At 32.9% G+C, this 19,861-nt stretch overlaps 3 protein-coding genes across 3 annotated transcripts; all 3 read right to left on the bottom strand.

Moving 5' to 3' along the window:
• Positions 1 to 384: 384 nt before the first annotated feature.
• Positions 385 to 1,096, bottom strand: LOC116000230 (cysteine proteinase inhibitor B-like). The gene is made up of 2 exons (XM_031240263.1): positions 564 to 1,096; positions 385 to 529 (listed from the first exon to the last, which is right to left on the bottom strand). The coding sequence occupies exons 1-2, from the start codon at positions 1,002 to 1,004 to the stop codon at positions 461 to 463; spliced, it is 510 nt and encodes a 169-aa protein (XP_031096123.1). The 5' UTR covers positions 1,005 to 1,096; the 3' UTR covers positions 385 to 460.
• A 5,237-nt stretch (positions 1,097 to 6,333) lies between these two features.
• LOC115998497 (cycloeucalenol cycloisomerase) lies at positions 6,334 to 10,749 on the bottom strand. The gene is made up of 8 exons (XM_031238080.1): positions 10,548 to 10,749; positions 10,287 to 10,435; positions 9,728 to 9,811; positions 9,489 to 9,530; positions 8,714 to 8,824; positions 8,434 to 8,625; positions 8,141 to 8,238; positions 6,334 to 6,869 (listed from the first exon to the last, which is right to left on the bottom strand). The coding sequence occupies exons 1-8, from the start codon at positions 10,549 to 10,551 to the stop codon at positions 6,689 to 6,691; spliced, it is 861 nt and encodes a 286-aa protein (XP_031093940.1). The 5' UTR covers positions 10,552 to 10,749; the 3' UTR covers positions 6,334 to 6,688.
• A 1,336-nt stretch (positions 10,750 to 12,085) lies between these two features.
• Positions 12,086 to 15,987, bottom strand: LOC115998133 (serine/threonine-protein kinase WNK1-like). The gene is made up of 7 exons (XM_031237615.1): positions 15,622 to 15,987; positions 15,479 to 15,516; positions 14,904 to 15,131; positions 14,600 to 14,820; positions 14,244 to 14,401; positions 13,725 to 14,166; positions 12,086 to 13,642 (listed from the first exon to the last, which is right to left on the bottom strand). Exons 1-7 carry the CDS (start codon positions 15,694 to 15,696, stop codon positions 12,696 to 12,698), a joined length of 2,109 nt encoding a protein of 702 aa, XP_031093475.1. The 5' UTR covers positions 15,697 to 15,987; the 3' UTR covers positions 12,086 to 12,695.
• Between the last annotated feature and the right edge of the window lie 3,874 nt (positions 15,988 to 19,861).

The raw sequence follows: 19,861 nt of genomic DNA on the forward strand, positions 1-19,861 counted from the left end.
GGTCTCCTAGTTGTTTTGTCGTGAAGATTAACCCTTGTTGTAATTTTCACGAAGTAGAATTCTAACTAACTTGAGTAGTTGAGTCCCATCCATTTAGTACCTTTGTGAATATGTCTCCTAGTTGTTCTGTCGTGAAGATTAACCCTTGTTATAATTTTCAAGGGTTAAGTGGCAGTCAATCTCGACGTGCTTGGTTCGTTTATGAAATACCGGGTTTGATGCAATATGAAGATAAATTTGGTAATAGATAGAGTAAGAAAAAGGATAACAACGAACTAAGGTGCGAAATTAAAGTTAAAAGTTAAAAGTTAAAAATTAAAGCGCAAATAAAATTAAAAGGAAGGCAGCTGCAAATTAAAGTATGTTTGAATTATTGGTCATTCCTTTCGTAGCTTATTAATTAGCTTATTATTGCATCACAAGATCACATAACATGATACAGCTAGTAGGGTAGCTCGATCTACATTACAAAATTAGAGCTAGCGAGCTGAGAGAGGCCATAATATAATGAAGCATGAAAAGAAGGGGGAGCCTTAGAAGGCACTACGTAGTGGGAGGAGATAAGAAGAAGAGGAAGAGGAAGAGGGTGCAAAGCTAAGTAGGTGTTTAGAATGGAGCCAGGGCTTGACCACCACTTGTGCATCAAAAGTGTGGGGAAGCCCCGTGGAGACCGCCACGGCGGAGATCTTGAGGTAGTACTTTATCCCACTCACCACCTGCCTCTCCGCCTCCAACACCTCCGAAAACCTCAGCATCAAATCCCCATGGCCATTATTAACGTTATTGATGTTGACGTTGTATTGATCCACGCAATATTTCCCCAAATCTTGAACCTCCTGGTTGCTCTTAACCCCCTCAATCTCTGTTCTTCCCCCTACTACTCCTCTCCTTCCCAACGCCTCCACTTGCGTCGTCATTGAACTAATTAAACTGCACACCATTATCACTACCGCCCATAAGCTAACCACTCGCAACTCTTTCTTCACTCTCGTTTTCGCCGCCATATATGCTTCTGGATGGTGATGATGGGGTTTTAATTTCCAATTGGTTGCATACAATGATAGATAATGGATTAATTGAGGTGGCTTATAAGTAGCGGTGGGGAGCTCATATATATATATACATACAGAAACAGAAAGTATATTGATTTGAATAATATAATATGATATGATGATATAATATAATATAATGGGCTGACACATGCATGCATGCATGGTTGGTGAAAGGACACGTATATTATCGCGACGCGACGCGGGGCAGAAGCCAGCGTTGGCAGCAGCTACGGAGTGCCGCGTCTTCTCATCCGTTACATGAAACACGACAAACCCCCATCCCCTACACACTCGATCACCTATAGCTCAGTAGGCCACCCAGGCTGTCCCCACTTAATTTGCACTACGTACTGTTTTTCTAAATATTCCCTCACCTCCCAATATTATCCATTCATCTTTACACATTGCTTTTTTTTTTTTTTTTCTTCCTTACATTAGGTAACCTAGTTAACGCTACATTAATTCCAAATTTTTAAACCTTCTGTCTAAAGCCGTTAGAAGAGGTAAATTACAAGTTGTTAATCAATTCATGATTTTATTTCTGCTTGTACATTTTATGCACAAAAAATTTTCATCACATTTGATCAATTTTTATACTTTAAATCTCTCAATAACTCCGTAAACATTGTTGGAGCAATACTTTTAAAATGACTTTAAACCATTGTGTTTTTTGAAAGTCTTAAACCATTTAATTAAATCTCGCGTCGTGAGACTGCCCATTGCTATTTTAATTTCACTCTTAACTATTACTTATATGTAGTTGATATCCACTTTACCATTCAAACTTTCCGGCTTAAGCTTAACCTTAATCTTTCACTGTTGGGTTTTGACATACATTCTGGCCTGGGCGGGAATGAAAATCAGCATCCTTGCTTGCTTATTATGCGCTTAATTAATACAAATTTGTCCAAACCATCCGTTTCTAATCTCATGCTTCAGTTTAATCCATCACATATTTGGGCGATCAAATTTCAAAACTTCAACCCATCAATTCATTTAACATACAATTAACGTATGCCAAATCAACTATAACGAATTCTGATAAGTGATAACATCATTATATCATTTAATTCAAAATCCAATCATATATTAATTCATCAAATTAAATACACTCAATTTTCAATTCTTACATGTGAATAGTACGTGTTACTGCATATTTATCTTATGACTAGTTTTAGACGCGCATTTCGCGCAATTGGTTAATGCCCAATGTTTATATTTAAATAAATATTTGAAAGTATATCAATGCAAGATTGTATAGGAGAAGTTTATACATGCGTAATTGAATGTCGAATTTTTTTATTTAAATATCTAACTCAAAGTATATGAATCCAATATAATAAAGAATCTTTGCATAAGATAAAATAAAGACAGCATAACTAATGAAATTATTTCTCTTATTTAATTTAATTTTTTGATAATGAATAATTTGTTCAAATAAAGGTGTTGTAGACACATAATTCTAAATTAAAGAAATACATATGTATCATTTTTTGTTGTAACTACTAATTTATTTAATTTAATAAGAGTAAAATAGAGTGAGAAACTTAATTATGTCAAATTTGATTGAGATGAGGTTCGAACATAAGACCTTTCTTATAGAAATTAATGAGTAAGTTAAAAGTTAACGGAATATTAACGGAGAAGAGAATATTTAACGGATAATCATAAAAGTAAGGTTAAATTAGGTAATCTCTATTAATAATATTAATCTGAATTATCTTAACCATCTATTTGATTAAATAATTCATCTGAACCATCCATTTGATTAAATAATTTGACCGCCATTTTTTCTACCCATTTTAGGCCTAACTTTCTTTGGCTCTTATTAGTATAGTAGATGTCCAGAAACCTTAGTTTCAGTTAGGAATTGTTGCGATTTCATTAAAAAGTTTTACTATATATCACTATGACTCTACATAATTAATTCACAAATTAAATTATTAATAAATATAAATTAATTATGACATTTATCATGAGTTACATTATAGGTTGATAATAGAGGTTAAAACCTTGTAAGGTAATCATAAAACTTTAGAATGTTATAAATTTGTTTTTTCTTTTTAATGTAAAAAAAAAAAAAAAAAAAAAAAAAAAAAAAAAAAAAAACCGGGATGGTGCAGCAGAGTGAAGGGGACAGGAATCAAATAATTGTGTGCAGGGCTCACAGTTCAAGGCACATCCCAAATTCCCATGACCCATTCTTCTTCAAACTAAGCTCCGTTTTACACCCTTTCAAAAACATCACGATTTAAATATGTGCTTCCAATGCCAATTAATTTTAACTGTTTCAATGACAAAGGTATGTGGTGGAACGGTATAGATGTGACTTTTTAAATGAGAGATTTTAGGTTCAAATTTTATAGTGTGGGATATTAATTTTTTGTGTTTTAATAAATGATAAAAATTTATGTGAGATCATCTTTTAGATCTTTATTCATGAAATAGGTCGGATAAAACGAAAATATAATATTTATATAAAAAAATATGTAATACTAATCAAGAATAAAATGTTTATTACTTATAAAAAAAATATAATACTTTTACATTATGGTTTAAAAATATTACATTTTCCTACATTACTTATAAGGAGATATTGTAATACTTTTAAAGTGAAAATATAATACTTTTATATTTGATTTAAAAGTAGAGTTAATTCCAGCAATGGTCCCTCGACTATGCTGATTTTCCAAAATTGGTCCTCGTCTTTTAATTTGGACGAAAAGACACTTGACTATTGAATTTGTTCCAACAATTGTCCTTCCGTTTAACTTCAGTTAGTTAGGCGTTAAGTTAGGGGGTAAAATGGTCATTTCACTAGCTAGTCTTCTTCTTCATCATGTTAATCCGTCATAACTTAACCCTAGCTTTCTAACATAATAAATCTGCCGTAAAAGGGAGGAGGAGGAAGAGGGGAGTCGCCGGTCTACGTACGCCGCTGGTTTGTCGGACTGACTCCGTTGCCGCCGCCGCACAGGGGAGGAGGTCGCCGCCGGCAGAGAAGGGAGGAGAAGAGGAGTCACCGGCCACTGCCCAACGCCACCAGATCTTCTCGGATCGCTTCGTCTACGAATCAATGCCCAACGCCGCTAGATATGCTCGCTTCGTCTACGAATCAGTGCCCAACGCCGCCAGACCGGCCACTCCCATGATGGCCGGAGGTTTTATCTTCTTCCTCGGAGCTCTCTTCAATAGCTTCGTTCAGGCTCTTTGGATGTTGATCGTCGGACATGTTTTGCTCGGTTTTGGCATCGAATTTGTCAGAGATGGCGCCATCAAATTACAGAGGAGCAGTCAACATTTGTTTCCAGATTTTTCTTCGCTTTGATTATCACAGTCGGCTCCCTCTTCCTCCCCGACACCCCAAACTCCACCCCAGATTTTCCAGATTTTTCTTCGATTTGTCCACCTGCACGCCGTTGCAATTCGCATCGGCACAACCGCACCAGTAGGTCACGCCATCGACGCTGCAAACTGGGTTTGGCCGGAAACACTTGATTGGGCAGGAAGCCGGGGGATCCAGCATGGTCGCCCTTTGCGGTTGATTCCAAAAATTATTGTACTGTGAAATTGTAAGAAGTATTTTGAGAATTTGGGGCTTTTCTGAGGATGAAAGAAAGGTATTTTGAGGAATTACAGTGGTATAATGGAGAATGACGACGTATTATACGCAGACCAACTTAAAAGACTGTTTTACCCCTTAATTTGACATCCACTTAACTAGCTTTTGACGGAAGGACCATTGTTGGAACAAATTCAATAGTCAAGCGTCTTTTTCGTCCAAATTAAAAGACGATGACCAATTTTGAAAAATCAGCATAGTCGAGGGACCAATGCTGGAATTAACTCTTAAAAGTATTATATTTTTCATTATAAATAACAAAAATTTATTTTTAAATAGTATTGCATTTTTCAATATAAGTATTACATTTTCATATTAACCTGATCGGTCTCATAGATAAGAATTCGTGAGACGGTCTCACACAAGTATGACCCAAATATAATAAATTTTTATTAATTAATAAGTATTACATTTTCATTTAAGTGCTTATTTATTTTTTTTAAAAAAAAGTATTCCCTCCCTCCGTCCTATTTTATGTCTGGTGCAATTAACTAGACTTGATTGCGATTATTTTTAATCCATTTTTCATAATATTAAGTTTAGTATTAGTATAGAAAATTTATATATTTAGAAATTACACAAAAAATTAAATTTAAAGCGATTGTAAAAAGATACTAAAGAAAATAAATTTTTAAAAAAAAAAATTAATTTAACAAATGAATAATAATAACAGATAAAATGAGACAACAAGAGTAATATTTATTAACTCATAAAAATTACTATATTTTTGCTAAAAAAATATTATCCGTCATACAAAACTAACCAATATGTCGTTTCATTCTCAAAGTTAATTTTAAACGTTTCAATCTCGTTGTACTCTCAAATGCACCTAAAATAGAATTATTTTCATTTTTATTTACAACTATTAAATCAATTCAGCATTTAATAAGTATTTTTCTTTTAGACGACAAGAGAAACCTTAATTACAATAAGATAAATCGATTTAAGTTGTTCAAAACTGAACAGCTCAAATAACTAAGAGCAATGTTGCAAAAATTCCCGCCTAGGCACTCCTAGATCGAGACAAATTGCTCCCTAGGCGTTCGCCTAGGTGGTCGGCCGCCTAGCGCCTAACTCGGCCAACTGGGCCGAGTTGGTGACCGACTAGGTCGAATTTGGCCGAGTTAACTCGCCCAACTTGGCAGAGTTAGCCGAGTTAACTCGAGCGTGTCGGCCTTGTTAATTTTATTATTATATTTATATATATTTAAATTTATTTATTTATATAAGTAAGAGAAGTAAGAGATATATATATATATATATATATATATATAATATATAATATAATATATGGCATACACACAACATATGAATTAATTTTTTATTTTTATAGGTCACCATCTAGAACTGCCTAGGCCATTTAGGCGCTAGGCGCTAATCTACCGCCCGACTAGCGCCTACTGCAACCATGACTAAGAGTCAAATTTGAAACATTGTAAATCAATCTAATTTGCGTGAGAACTTTGACCGATTCTCTCGAGTATAATATAGGAGTCCACAATCTTGGAAAATGATATCATGACTACAACAATTAACGCCGAGCACTTGGTCAGATAATCACTTTTTCAAACTTAAAAGCAAGGCAAAATAACCACAAATTCTATTCTATGCCTGTGCTGTGATCAATTTACTTTAAACAGTATCATAACAACAAAGCCATTAACCAAAATATGCAAATACTTCACAACTTAGATTTTAACATGTAGCATAAAGTTCAAGACATTTGGTTGAGAGATAAAACCTGAGCCCGCTCGAGAACAAGACAAAGACAATGCAATGCGTTGGACATGCTGGGATAGTGGGATTTCATAATGGAAACTGGAGTTGTCACTTTGAATTGAGACAATTTTCTGGAATGCAACCAAACACTGAAAATGGAAATGTTTTCTGAAAAATGACTAATTTTTCCAAAAACATTTCCCATATCATTTTCCTGGTTTCCAAACACATCCTAAATTTAGTCCAAAAACAGCAAACATTTACTTATCCAAGAGACCATTCTTAAAACTCCTACTCAATGTCCAGCAAACCATGGAAGTCCCGGTTGAAGGCATTGCTTTGTTTCTGGAATAGGAACAATGGGTCCTAGAAAAAGGCGCCATAGATCTAGTATAATGGTTACAAGCATTGCAGCTCCCAAAGCATCAATGGCAACCCTTGGCAAGTCCCACAGATCACCAGGTTTCTCATCGATTCTGTGCATTAAAATAAATCCCATTATAAAAAATAAAAAAAAAATGGAAAATTGATTAGGAGGATGACTAAACCCCATCAATGAAAATGGCAAAGTGAAGAGAAACTGGAAAGCAGTTGCAAATAACACAAGTTCCTTTCAGCAGTATTTTTTTTCCAAAATGGAATGCAATACATGAATAAACTGTTTATCCATAGCTATATTTCTCATACAACAGATAAGCAAGATTGTTAAGTGCTACTGGTTTTTATATAGATATTTATATGTGCATCTCCAGGTTCCATTTCTCCACAAATAAACTGAATTTTATGGTCTACATATTTGCAGGGAAAAAAAAAGGAGGTAACTTTAATGCACTAATGTGGTACGGATTAGCATTAAATTGCAGGGTGGCAAATAGTCACCACCCGCCAGTTAGGACTTAGGCGGAAGCAAAATATGTGAATTGAAAAACCAAGGAAAGAAAGAATAGATAAAATATATGATTTTATTAATAATAGTAGATTCCATAGAGTATATACAAACTAAGAAGGTTAGACATATAGGAATATAATTGGCCAAACTAATGAGCTAGGTTACGATTAGGGATACACTAAGATTAATACTTTCTAAATTTCAAACCCCCCTTTAAGTTGGAGCATCTAAAAGTACCAAACTTGAATTAAGACAACAGAGCTGATTCAAAACTACGGAAGAAGATTAGACGCGGCTAGAGGATAACAGTACTAGATGGTTTCAAAAGACACAATGGTATACACAACTCTTGAGAATAATGATGAAAGTGATAAGGAGTTGAACACAAACAGCCTCAAAATAACACGAAAATACAAGCACTTTAGGACAAACACCAAAAAGCATTCATCAAGAGTGGTAGAGGTCAAATGGATGAAGAGTAGTAAAGGGATACATCTGACTCATAACAGTAGAGCCTATAACAATAAAGAGTTCAAACACCTCATGACAGATTTTATTCTATACCATTGATAACAACTTCCTAAGAAAATTTTATACTTGTTCTGTCAATTTAATATGCTATTCGTTTTCGGATAAAGTTGAGCTACTTTGTATTCATTCTTTTTCTTTTTTAATGTTTATACTTCAAATAGCTAATGTAAAATTAGTGATATAGTAAAATCTAATGTCAAGAAGCTTTATTGGAGTTTTACTTATGAATTAGTGCAAATAATGTAAAATCACACAATAAGATCTTGGAAGCATGCAAAAAGTAAGAATAAATAGAGGAAAGTTGGTGTCTCTGAGTTGGGTTCTTACCTCAAAAACATAGGAAAGCTTACAATAAAGTAAATTGCATAAAACAAGGAGCCAACTTTGTACATGGATGCCCTGTCCACAAAGTCATAATAGGGGAACTGCAAATTTTCCAAAAAAAAAAAAAAGGAAAGAAAATTAGTAACTTGGCAGCATTGTCTCTAATGTCTCAGATGTTTTAAGTAAAATATTTGAATGAAACAAATTCTGGTATAAACAATCACTTTAAGAAGATATTTTGGTAAGGGCTACACTGAATGAAGCAAAATTTTATACAAGATGTGTTCACCACATACACTGGAAATGGCTATGGTCTCCAGATAAGCTATAAAATAAGAAAAGGCTAGGATCCAGCTTGCTTTAAAAACCCACTGAATGTTTTCTGGCAAGTTAGCAATAGAAGCCTGTAGTCGACGAAGTGTTATGTTCGACACAACATGGTAAAACAGGAAGCATACATGTGCCAGAAGGAATGTTGTATGGGGCACCTGCATATGACAGCAGTGTTCTTAGGAAAGAGAACAAGAAATCAAGCAATTTATAAGGGTGAAATTAATGTTTCAACATTGTACTTACATCATTCATTTTCCATGAAGGAAATGTGTAAGAAGCACCCAACACTGTGAAGAAATAATGAGTCCAAAAGTAATTTCCAACATAGCTAAAAATTAATATCCAGAGATTTGCCTGGGGTAACAGCAACTTAGTTGTTAGTAAAATAATAACCATAATAACAAAAACAACAACATGCAAAGAAGCTCTTAAATAAAAAGATTGAGAAAACCAGAAGGAGAAGATCCACCATAATTCAAATAAATAAATAAAACAAAACAAAACAAAACATAAGTAAGTTCTCTGGTTCAAGTCCCATCCCAATTAAGGGTCGGCATAATTTGTTGAACATATACTAGTATAGTTAGGTTAGAGTGTACTAAAAAAAAACACAGAAACAAAAAAAAAAAAAACACAGAAACAAAACCAAAAAAGCAAAACCAATAAAATACATATTAAGAGTAGTCCCACTCTTACTCAAACTAACCAAAATAGACCATAATCAAGAAGTCAAATAAAAGAGATAGGCGCAACAGTGCAACCAAATTACTTTCCTCACTTCTTTCCTTTTCAAAAACCTCTAATTTCTATATGGATTACTTTCTAAAGAAAAGTTCCTTCTCCCAAAGGATAGAAGAAGTTCACCATCAATCTCATTACAAAAACCAACGACAATAATTTTCAGGATTCTATAAGATTACAGATAATTTAGTGCAAAAAGTTAGGACACTAAAAATTAAGATAAACAACCCAGGCTTACAGATAAGTGATTGAAATTTTACTTTTCAAGAACACTTGCCTTTACCCAGTACCGATCCTTCCAATGAATATTCCTATCAGCCTGCAAAACACATGGAAAAACATATTTGTATTCATTATCAATCTTGGGTTACAGGACTCATTATGCACAACCAAGACTTGAAAGGAACATTGTCCAGCAAATAGTGTTAATTCATTGGCTTTCTAATTGTGTAGCATCAATAAGCATAATTAGGAATGTCCTAATCAAACAATAACAGGAAGGACTCAGTAAATTACCTCTCCAACAAATATCAGTGGAACTAGGAAAGCAGGAAGTGCTGAAACAAGTGCCAAAAGCAGGTACTCCCATTCTGTAAAATTCTGCAAGAAGATAATGGGACATTTAACTAGAAGTTATGAACAAGCAATCTTATGAATGAGAAAAAGAGTGTAATTTTAAAAACTGAAAGAAGCTCAAAATAATAAAGGCCCAAACTAAAAATCGCATATACTGTGCTTAAGAGTGAAGGGCAAACATAAATAAAACACTGAAGGAAGATAAATTTCCAAATCCTTCATTGCGATTGTGGCACCTTCATCACCCCCACACTGAAAGATGATAAAGCTATATACAATCTTTTCCTTTTCTTTTCTTTTTTGTCTTTCAACTTTTCCAATAAGATTTGTACCATTTACTTGAACCGAAACTAATCAATGGATTACAATCTGCAACTAGGGAGTTGAATTGGACGAAGTAATGAACTAGCTATTAATACAATTCATAATAATTGAAAAGAACTAAACCAGAAAACATTAAATAAATGAACAAATGAATAAAAGAATTGAAGAGAGATACCTCATAGAGCTTGTAAGGAACGACAATGCCGAGGCAGAGGGTGAGCCAAAAGGGAGTATATAAAAGGAAGAATAACTCTCCCCATTTCTTGCTAGGGTTTGGAGCCAACCATAGATTCGAACTCGAACTCGAACTCACTCCTTTACTGCCTGCAAGCAAGTATGTATGCCCCATACATTAGACTTCATCTCAAATCTCATACAATCCGTAATACGATTGAAATTGGGTTTTACGGAGATGTGGGAAGAAGCAGTGACATACCCATTTCCGTTAGATTCGAGAGGAGCTTGAAATGCGGCAGTCCAGTATCTAGATTTGAGCGGAGCAGGACAACACCCACGGCTACGAGGAATCAATTTCATTGTTGTTTTCTTTTGCTATTATATTTAAGGACAGCTAATTTCAGATTAAACAAATACGCTGTAATTTCAGCTTATTTTCTACTCCCTATTATTCATTTTTCCACAATTCATTCCAAAGGGGTTTTGGAAAAAGTTTTAACTGACTCCACAATTTCCATTGGAATTGGGAGCGCTAAAGTTAGTGGACCCCTCCATTCTTCCTTTCCCCACCCTTTTTGTCTTTTCCTGTCCAAAAGCAATGCTCATTTCTCATGAAAATTGAAAAGTAACTTTATCGTGTCTCATCTTTTTAAGTTATAAATTATAACTGACGTTGTAAATTTTTTTTTTCTTTAACATGTCGTGCTCGCTTCTCGTTCATAAGTTATAACTAACGTAGTAAATTTCGTCTCTAATATTTTGTTAGAAAAAAAAACGAAATTTGTAACATTAGTTATAACTTAGAGACGAGAAATGAGCATAATTGTAAAGAAAATTAACTTAGAAATGAAAAGTGCAATTTTCCTTTAAATTACTAAAGAAAATAAGTAAAGAAGAAAGAGTTGATTTGATCAACGAGTAATAAACATAGATTAACTGCATCCATTCAATTATTCAAAACGAGTGAAATTAGCCCACAAAGTTGAGATTGGTAAAAAAGGATATTAAAAATGAGTAATGATACTCATCCCTCTTATATTCCACATTCGATCTTTCCTCCTTACATGTCATTTTCTAATTTGATAACTATTTTTTTTTTAATGGTGAAAGTAAAGATAAGAGAGAAATTTCAGAAAGAGAAAATATCATTTTCATTATAAAATTATGCTAACACCCATTTTAATTTAGGGTTAGCTAACATTGAATATGTGATTAGATTAATGACACTTCTGACCATCCACAAAACACCATTTATTAAGAGTTAAAAGGATTCATGTTTACTCTAAAAAAAAATGATTCATGTTTATTTTTTTTTATTTTTTTTGGTAAATTCACGAGGTCTTTCTCTGTCCGTTTAACGGTCCAAGTCCACCCACGTTCACTCCGAGAGACACAGGAGCTGGTCCAGGGATCATCACTTGTGGATTAATTTAACAATTCGTATCTCGATGAATCGTCTCGCAGATCATTATATGTGAGACAAGTCTAAATCAATATGAAAATGTAATACTTATACTGAAAAATATAATACTAACAAGGAATAAATTACTTGTTACTAATAAGGGAAATAATACTTTTGAAGAAAAATGTAATGTTTATAAATCAAGATGTAATATTTAGGGACTGAACATTTACATATTAAAAAAAAAAAAAGAGAAATTATAATACTCATGAAAAACCAGACCTTTCTCACAGCTAAAAATCCGTGAGGTGGTCCCATTACAAATTTTGAGAACCAAAATTGCAATTGAAACAGAAATACAAACACAGCAACAGGCACTTTATATGCACTTTTTGTTTGAGCAATTTCAACTTTCTATGAGATAAATTATTGGAAAATCAAAACTGAGCACCAAAAGATGAACAATATGCCACAGGAAACAAGAATCCTAAAGCCTTGAGTAATTACATTTCTATTGTTCACTACCTGATAGACATCTATCTAAACATCACACTTGTGGTCTGTCTAGTCAAGACAATTGGAAACTATGAATAAGAAAGCAAATTGGCTGGCCGTTATGGCAAGTCCCAGAACACTGCCTCACCATTCTTAAATGTAAAAACAAGAATATGGAGAACAGCTTTACAAAATTATAAATCTTCATGAACTGGCAAATATGTTGCGATATACGGTGAGTGCTGTGTCGAAGCAACAAGACAGAACACTGCCTCACCATTTTTATTTTTTTTTGCCTCACTTTTTTCACGCCCTTTGAGATGCCAAAACTGGGTAACACAATCAACTTCTTTACACATCTTCGACATTCTTAAATGTACAAGCAAGAATATAGAGAAGGGTCTTACGAACTTATATAGAAGTGTCTTCAACGGTAAGGATGTTGCCCTGCAAGGTGAGTGTTTAAGCGAGATAAGTTAGTGGCTTAAAGATGTTGGTCCAGAAAGCTTCTCAACTTCTTCGGGTACTACTTAGTGCTAAGCCATCAGAGCCCATGCAAAATCTCCTGTTCACACCCATATGAGAGGTCAGTTGCATCATAGGTATCGAAGCTAAAGAACAAAAACCCAAAAAAGACTGCACGAGATTTCTTGCACCCGCCGAAACTTTACTCCTTATCCCTGCCTCTTTCGCAACCTCTGCCGAAATTTCTTGATACAGTTGTTCGAGTTGTTCAACAGAATGGCATCCCTCGGAGCACTGTGAACTGTGATCAAAGCCCTGCTGATCCCAGTAGTCTGTATTATAGAAACCATTTATTTGGTTCGAGGAAGCTGGACCACTTGCATGATTAGAATCATGTGCTTCACAAATATTAGCTTGATCAGTAATCCCTACAAATTGGCCATGTGGAATATGCCCATTGCATTGATTTAGGATCAACAAAGCCGGATCATTTGCAAGATTAGAATCATTTGCCTCAGGACTACTAGCAAGATAAGTAATCTTATTAAATCGGCCACAAGCACCACATCCACTACATTGATGTAGTAGCAAGGAGGCTGAACAATCTGCGAGATTAGGGTCATTTACCTCGGGACTATTAGCTAGATCGGTAATCTCTTCAAATCGTCCATTTGTTCCACACCCACTGCACTGAAAGAACTGAGAACTCATTGCAGTTCGATTATTTGAAAAAAACTTCATAGAGGGAGCAGCAGAAGTATGGTCAGATGCAAAACTAAAGCTTAAGGTGGAACTCGTGCAGTGGGTGGGTTCTTCTATTCCTAGCCCTGGTTTGCAATCTGACATTAGTTTTGAAATCTCTCCATCAATCATATCAGCTATCTTTGTAACATCTTGGCCATCGATATCTAGCTCTGCAACCATTTCAGCTGCAACAGTTAACGCTGTATCATATTCAACATCAAACGGGAAATAGATATTTCTGGCATGACCTGCAAAGAAGAAAACTGGATTTGAACAAATTAAAAGCAAATATAAAGTTTTAAAAAACAGCATCCATTTTTAATTGCAAACCTCCTCCTTCTGCAATTCTGAGTCTTAAAAATATGCTTCCATCCTCTCTTCTCTTCCCTTTTATAGTTATATCTAAATTCAAAGAATGTTCATGTTCTTCAACATTGTTGTACTCAAAAAGTTCAATTCCACTTCTGAATTCATCTGGAGAGCAAACCAACGCATTTTCTTCAACAAAAACATAATCACTGCAGGAGGTACTGAATGATTTTCCCTCATAATCCGGTTCAAAATTAGGCTGCCTTAACAGAGGGTCCATGTAATCTTGTCCTCTCCTGCATACTATGGGGCTTATATCTGACTCACAATCATCAAGTTGGAGGAAAGGATCATCCAGAAGCTCCCTTGCTGAGAGCCTAAAAGATACAGTTTCCAAACATTTTTCAACAAATCTGCGTACCTCGGGATCCTTCACTTTGTAAAATGCGTCTGGTTTTTTCCCCTGCACAAGAAACCGAGTTATGGAAGTAAAGGCTTAACAAAGAGTACAGTTTGGGAAGAACAAAAGATGATACTTACAGACATGACTTTCTTGTAGATCTGAGCAGGATGAGTGCACTCACTGTATGGGTATTCAAATGTGACCATTTCCAATACGCACATCCCAAAAGAATAGATGTCAACCAGCTCATTGTAATCCTCTTCATACACTTCGGGAGCCATGAATTCAGGAGTTCCTGATCATTAGAACCAAAGAAACATTTGAACTAAGCATTTCCCAGTTATACACTGCTACGATTACTGCTTAAAACCAATGACGCTTACCAAATAATTTTGCATTAAGGAAAGAGAACAGACTCACAATCTAGGATAGAAAATCAATACATCTTTGAAATTTAATGGGAATTATATCATCAGTATGAAGAAACCAATACCAACGCAATGACAAGTTTGTGATTTTTGCAGGATGGCAGCAAGACCAAGATCTCCAATTTTGACTTGGCCTTTATTCCCATTTACAAAGATGTTATCACACTTAAGATCTCTGTGGATTATCGGGGGATCATGGCTATGGAGATAGAGGAGCCCGTTCAAAATCTGTCTGCACCAGTCTTTCACTGCTCTAATATTAACTCTTCTGTGCTTGAGCCTATACCTACCAAACCCAACCCGCAAATTAAGCAACTGAAAGAAATCAAACCAGAAAGCAATGAGAAAAAAACAAAAGGAGGTACTTACTGTTTGAGGCTTCCTGAAGTAAACATTTCAGTCACAAAATTTATGTTCCTATTAGCAGTATCAACCCAATATGTGTATAATTTCATAATATTCTTGTGCTTCAATGTCTTTAGGAGGTGAACTTCACAATAGAGTCTCTCGAGGTCAGATGGATTTTGCAGGAAATTGCTGAGCTTGACTTGGTTCCAAGCAACTTCAATCCCTTCATACTCATCAAACGCTCTATAACTGCACAATTTGACCAATCAAAAAATAAAAATCTTACTTAGACCCATCACAATTTGTCCATTCAGAATCATAAATCATCCACCCTTCCCAGAAGGATGTAAATTTCCTTCTTTCTGGGAACCAGAAATACATCCCAATCTATCAACTCTCAATTTCTAAAATCTCCAACAGGAAAAAAAAAATCGTCAAACTTTGGTAATTTTTAAAAGTTCTCCTTTTTTTTGGGAGAAATTTTGAAATGGGTATTTCAGGAATCTATCAAAATCCCCATTAACACTAAAGGATTTTGCAAATAAAAACTGATGGTTTTGCTAGATAAAGAGGAAAAGAGGGGTTTGTATACTTACACTGTCTTTGAAGCTCCTTTTCCTAGAATTTCATTGTACTGCAATTACAACAACAAGATATAAATCAAGCTGAAAACTTTATGACAGCCCACCAGAGGACCAACGAAAGAAAAAGAAAAGAAAAACAAAATAGGAATGCATACTCTGCCATATCTTCCGGTCGGATCAACTTCAACAAACTCAGAAAAATTTGGGTTTGTTTGTGAAACACCACTCATTATCGGAAAATTGATTCACTTATTTGTTCACTAAGCAGAATCTAGAAAGATGATCTGGGCATTTACGAGGGCAAGAGTTTTGTGTACTTATAATTACTGTTTATCTACCCCAGAAACGTTTACAGAACGTTAGAAATGATTTTGACGACCGAGTTTCTTGAGGGATTTAAGAAGACCGAACAGGGAGATAAAAGGACTCATTTTCTTCTCTCGCTGACTCTCTCTCTCTCTCTCTCATTCTTTTGTTCTTCAAAAAGGATCAAAAAGTCTATTAGTCTATCCAAAGCCAGCTAGCAAAAAGGGAAAATTCATGACGGCAAAGTTGATTCATAGAATTGACGAAGAACGGAAATTTCAAAGGAATTAATTAAAAAATTGCACTTTAATCCTTGAGATATAAGATAAGTATAACTTTCTTCCCTAATTAACATAAGAGTTATAATAGTACTCTAATCAATCATAAATGTGGTTTTTGTTTTTTTTTTTGAAAAGTAAATGTGGTTTATTTAGTCTTTAATCTTATCAATGATATTATTTTGGATGAAAAATTTAAAAATATTAATATAAAAATAACAAAATTATATTTTGAGTATGAGTTTCTTCCTTATTACTTAGATAAATTTTAAAATTTGTGATTTAGATCAAATAAGAACTTGTGCACAAGAATAGGAATTAATTACCTAGAAAGATCTAATAAGTTTAAAGTAATGAGAGAGGAAAATGCATGGCATTTTTGTAAATAACTCAAATTTAAATACAAGTATCAACACTATAGAGTGCACTTAACAACACTATAGAGTGCACTTAACTACACTATAGAATATATCCTAGGGCATGTGAAAGTGCAATGAAAGAGCTCACCTTTTAGTGTTTACGATTTAGCTTTTTTGTTTGGTTTAGGGTTTAGTTTTTTTTATTTGATTTAAATGTTCACTTTACATTCTATTATATTTTGATTTACCTTTAAAATGCGCATGACAACAATATAAAATATACCCAACAATAATATAAAATGCATCAAATGATATTATTAAGCGTACCAAATGTGAAAGTTCATTGCACTTAGGATTCACATTTTAGAATTTGTAATTTATTTATTTAAAAAAAATTGATTTATGAGTTCACTTTTTTAATAGTTATGAGTTTAGTATTTATGATTTGTCTTTGTGTTTAGTCTTTTGGATTAGTTTTCATGATTTATCAACATATGCGTTCTATCGCTCTATCGCTTTTCTAATTGCACTTTATATTATTACTAAATGCACTTTAATGTTTGAGTTATTTACAAAATGTCACTGTAGTTTTTTTTTTTCTAATTAAACTTATAATATATTAAATAGAAAAAAGTGTCAAATAGGCCACTGAACTTATCGTTTTTGTGCAATTGGACCATTGAACTTAAAAGTGTGCAATTCAACTATCAAACAAGTAAAATTTGTGCAATTGAACCATTTTTACAAAAATTTTATGGTAAAATACAATTATATTACTAACATATATGTATTAAGAGTGGCATTTTCTTCTATCATACTAGTTGGGAGTCAGTATTGAAATGTTTTTAACTCAAATTGAATTACAAATTTTTAGAAAAATGTCCTAATTGCACATATTTTACTTGTTTGATGGTTGAATTAGACACTTTTTAAGTTCAATGGTCCAATTGCACGAAAATAATAAATTTAGTGGCCTATTTAACACTTTTCCTATTAAATATTTCATTTTCATATGAACAACTTTGAACGACTCTTAGTTCTCTCTCATCGAGAGTGACATACTCCTTCCCCAAGCAAAAATGTGCCCAAATTTTGATTGTAGAAATTATACAATATACCGCTATAAGATTAATTAAAATATTAGTGATATAATGGTAAATAACTTCAAACTAAAATGTTGACCTCAATTAATAGGCCAAAACCGCCAAAGCCAAAATAAATGTTCTAACATTTATAACATATATGTTTGTGCACTTTTAATTTAAAAGTCAAAAATTGCACTGACAAAGTACGTTTTTACGTGTGTAACATATGTTCGTGCACTCGGTCAAACTTATAAAGATCAAGAAATTATCCATTTAATAAAAAGAATACTACTACAATTACTTTCATTTTTTACTCCTTATTGAAGTGTCATGCTCTGATTGATTTAAAAAATATGGACCATTATTTTTATTTATTCACTTTTTTTATCCAATAAAATTTATATAAGTGACGGGAGTTATACTCCATTGAAGTACATCTATCATTATCCTAATAGAAATTTAATGTCACTCCCCCTGCCTTTGTGACATGACGTGGGCTTATTGCTACGGTATTAAGTATTAACGTTTACAACATAAAGCCTGAGTAAAATACAACTTACATATTCCCTTTGACATTTTCTTATCTATAACTTTAACCCTTAAGTGAAATAATTTTTACCAAGGATATTGTGATGCACCAAGTTGTTCCCACAAAGGCACAAATACTGCATTGTATTAAAATAAAAAGTGAAATAATTTTTTTTTTTTGGTAATATAAATGACATTAAGGGTGTGTTTGATAGCCCGGAAAATAATTTATAGAAATCCTTTTCCAGACTTTTGGTGTTTGACCGTGCCTGGAAAATGCAGTCAACGAAAAACAATTTCCGTTGACCAAGGAAAATGAGGCCATTTTTCTGAAAAATGACTTTTGAAATTTTTTTTTCTGGAAGTAATTTTCCGAACTTGGCTTCAACCATTTTTTTTGCCAAAATGGCCATATCTTTTACTTTTTAAAAGAAATATTATTATTTTATATTATTATTATTATTATTATTTTATATTTTAAAAAAATAATTAAAAAGTAAAAATTATACAATTTAATTCATTTTTTAGAAAATGAACCAAACACACAAAGACAGTTTTCTAGAATGCAACCAAACACAGAAAATGAAACTGTTTTTCGTAAAATGACTCATTTTTCATAAATCATTTTCCAGAAATCATTTTCCTACTTTCCAAATACACCCTAAATGCTTTTCTTTATAATTTTTGTTTTGTATATTTATATCTTATTACCAGTTATACGGTCAATATTTATTCTTTTGCCAATTCTAGCCTTATTATGTAAAAAAACACAAACAGATTACCAATTATACATTCAATATTTATTCTTTTGCCAAATCTAGCCTTATTATGTAAAACACAAGCAGATTACCATTTATAAATTCAATATTTATTCTTTTGCCAATTCCAGCCTTATTATGTAAAACACAAACAGATACATGCATGCATATTTATGTTTTATTTTTTATTATTTTATTTTTGTATAGTTTAACTTAATTATAATGCCAAGGACCTTGTGATCCAGTAGCATCAAGTTGCTCCCTTATGTGTTAGGTTATGGGTTAGTAGTTATGAACATATATTGCCTACTGCTCAATAGATTGAAAAAGTAGTTATGAACAGATATTGTTCAATAGGTTGCATCGTAATAGAGTCAGCAAGTATTCAACAGAAAAAAACTTAATTATAATTTTTAATCAATAAATAAGGTGTACTGTTTGAATACAATTTCTCATTTTGAAAACTCAGCTTTTATTTATTTATTTTTTTTAATTAAAATCTTACTTTTTCTAAAAGATTTGAAAAGTTCTTATTTGAAAATTTAACATTTAGTTATTTTTCTTTCATTTGTAACAAAATATTCACATTTCATTTATTATTTTATGGATATTAAAAATTTAATTAAAATATAACAAATTATCAAAGAAAAAAAAGTTATCAAAAGGAAAACTATTTGCATTTGCTAAAAATAAAATTATAAAAACTATATAACAGATTGTCTATATAAATATTTGTATATAAAATAAAATAGAATAAATTCATCAATTATTGTCCATTAATTTTTCAGTAAACTAAAGTGTGTGTGTACACACACACAAAGGTAGTCTGAGTGAATTTTTCACGGTTTATTGCTAGAAATCCAAAGATGTATATCATGTGATAATTATATTCAAACTTTTTTTTTTTTGAGAGCATTATATTCAAACTTTTAAAATTTAGTAAAAGAACCATAAACATTTATGTTTTGTAACAATTATATAAAATTATAGTATATAACTTTAAAAATAATGCAACTCGGCTATAATACTTGAACATGATTTTATATATCAAAACTATTTTTTTAAGAGTTTAATTTTGTAT

The sequence above is a fragment of the Ipomoea triloba genome, chromosome 12 (assembly GCF_003576645.1).
Source record: "Ipomoea triloba cultivar NCNSP0323 chromosome 12, ASM357664v1".
Classification (NCBI taxonomy): Eukaryota; Viridiplantae; Streptophyta; class Magnoliopsida; order Solanales; family Convolvulaceae; genus Ipomoea; species Ipomoea triloba.

Excerpts from the sequence above, each read along its gene's own strand:
- LOC115998497 (XM_031238080.1), bottom strand. Across the intron at positions 9,812-10,286 it reads TTCCTTACAAGCTCTATGAG|AATTTTACAGAATGGGAGTA; the intron begins GTATCTCTCTTC and ends ATCTTCTTGCAG. Across the intron at positions 8,239-8,433 it reads AGACCATAGCCATTTCCAGT|TTCCCCTATTATGACTTTGT; the intron begins GTATGTGGTGAA and ends GAAAATTTGCAG.
- LOC115998133 (XM_031237615.1), bottom strand. The coding sequence starts at position 15,696 with ATGAGTGGTGTTTCACAAACAAACCCAAATTTTTCTGAGTTTGTTGAA. Across the intron at positions 15,132-15,478 it reads AAAGGAGCTTCAAAGACAGT|TTATAGAGCGTTTGATGAGT; the intron begins GTAAGTATACAA and ends CAAATTGTGCAG. Across the intron at positions 14,167-14,243 it reads TCTACAAGAAAGTCATGTCT|GGGAAAAAACCAGACGCATT; the intron begins GTAAGTATCATC and ends TTTCTTGTGCAG.
- LOC116000230 (XM_031240263.1), bottom strand. The coding sequence starts at position 1,004 with ATGGCGGCGAAAACGAGAGTGAAGAAAGAGTTGCGAGTGGTTAGCTTA. Across the intron at positions 530-563 it reads CTTCCTCTTCCTCTTCTTCT|CCCCCTTCTTTTCATGCTTC; the intron begins TATCTCCTCCCA and ends CCTTCTAAGGCT.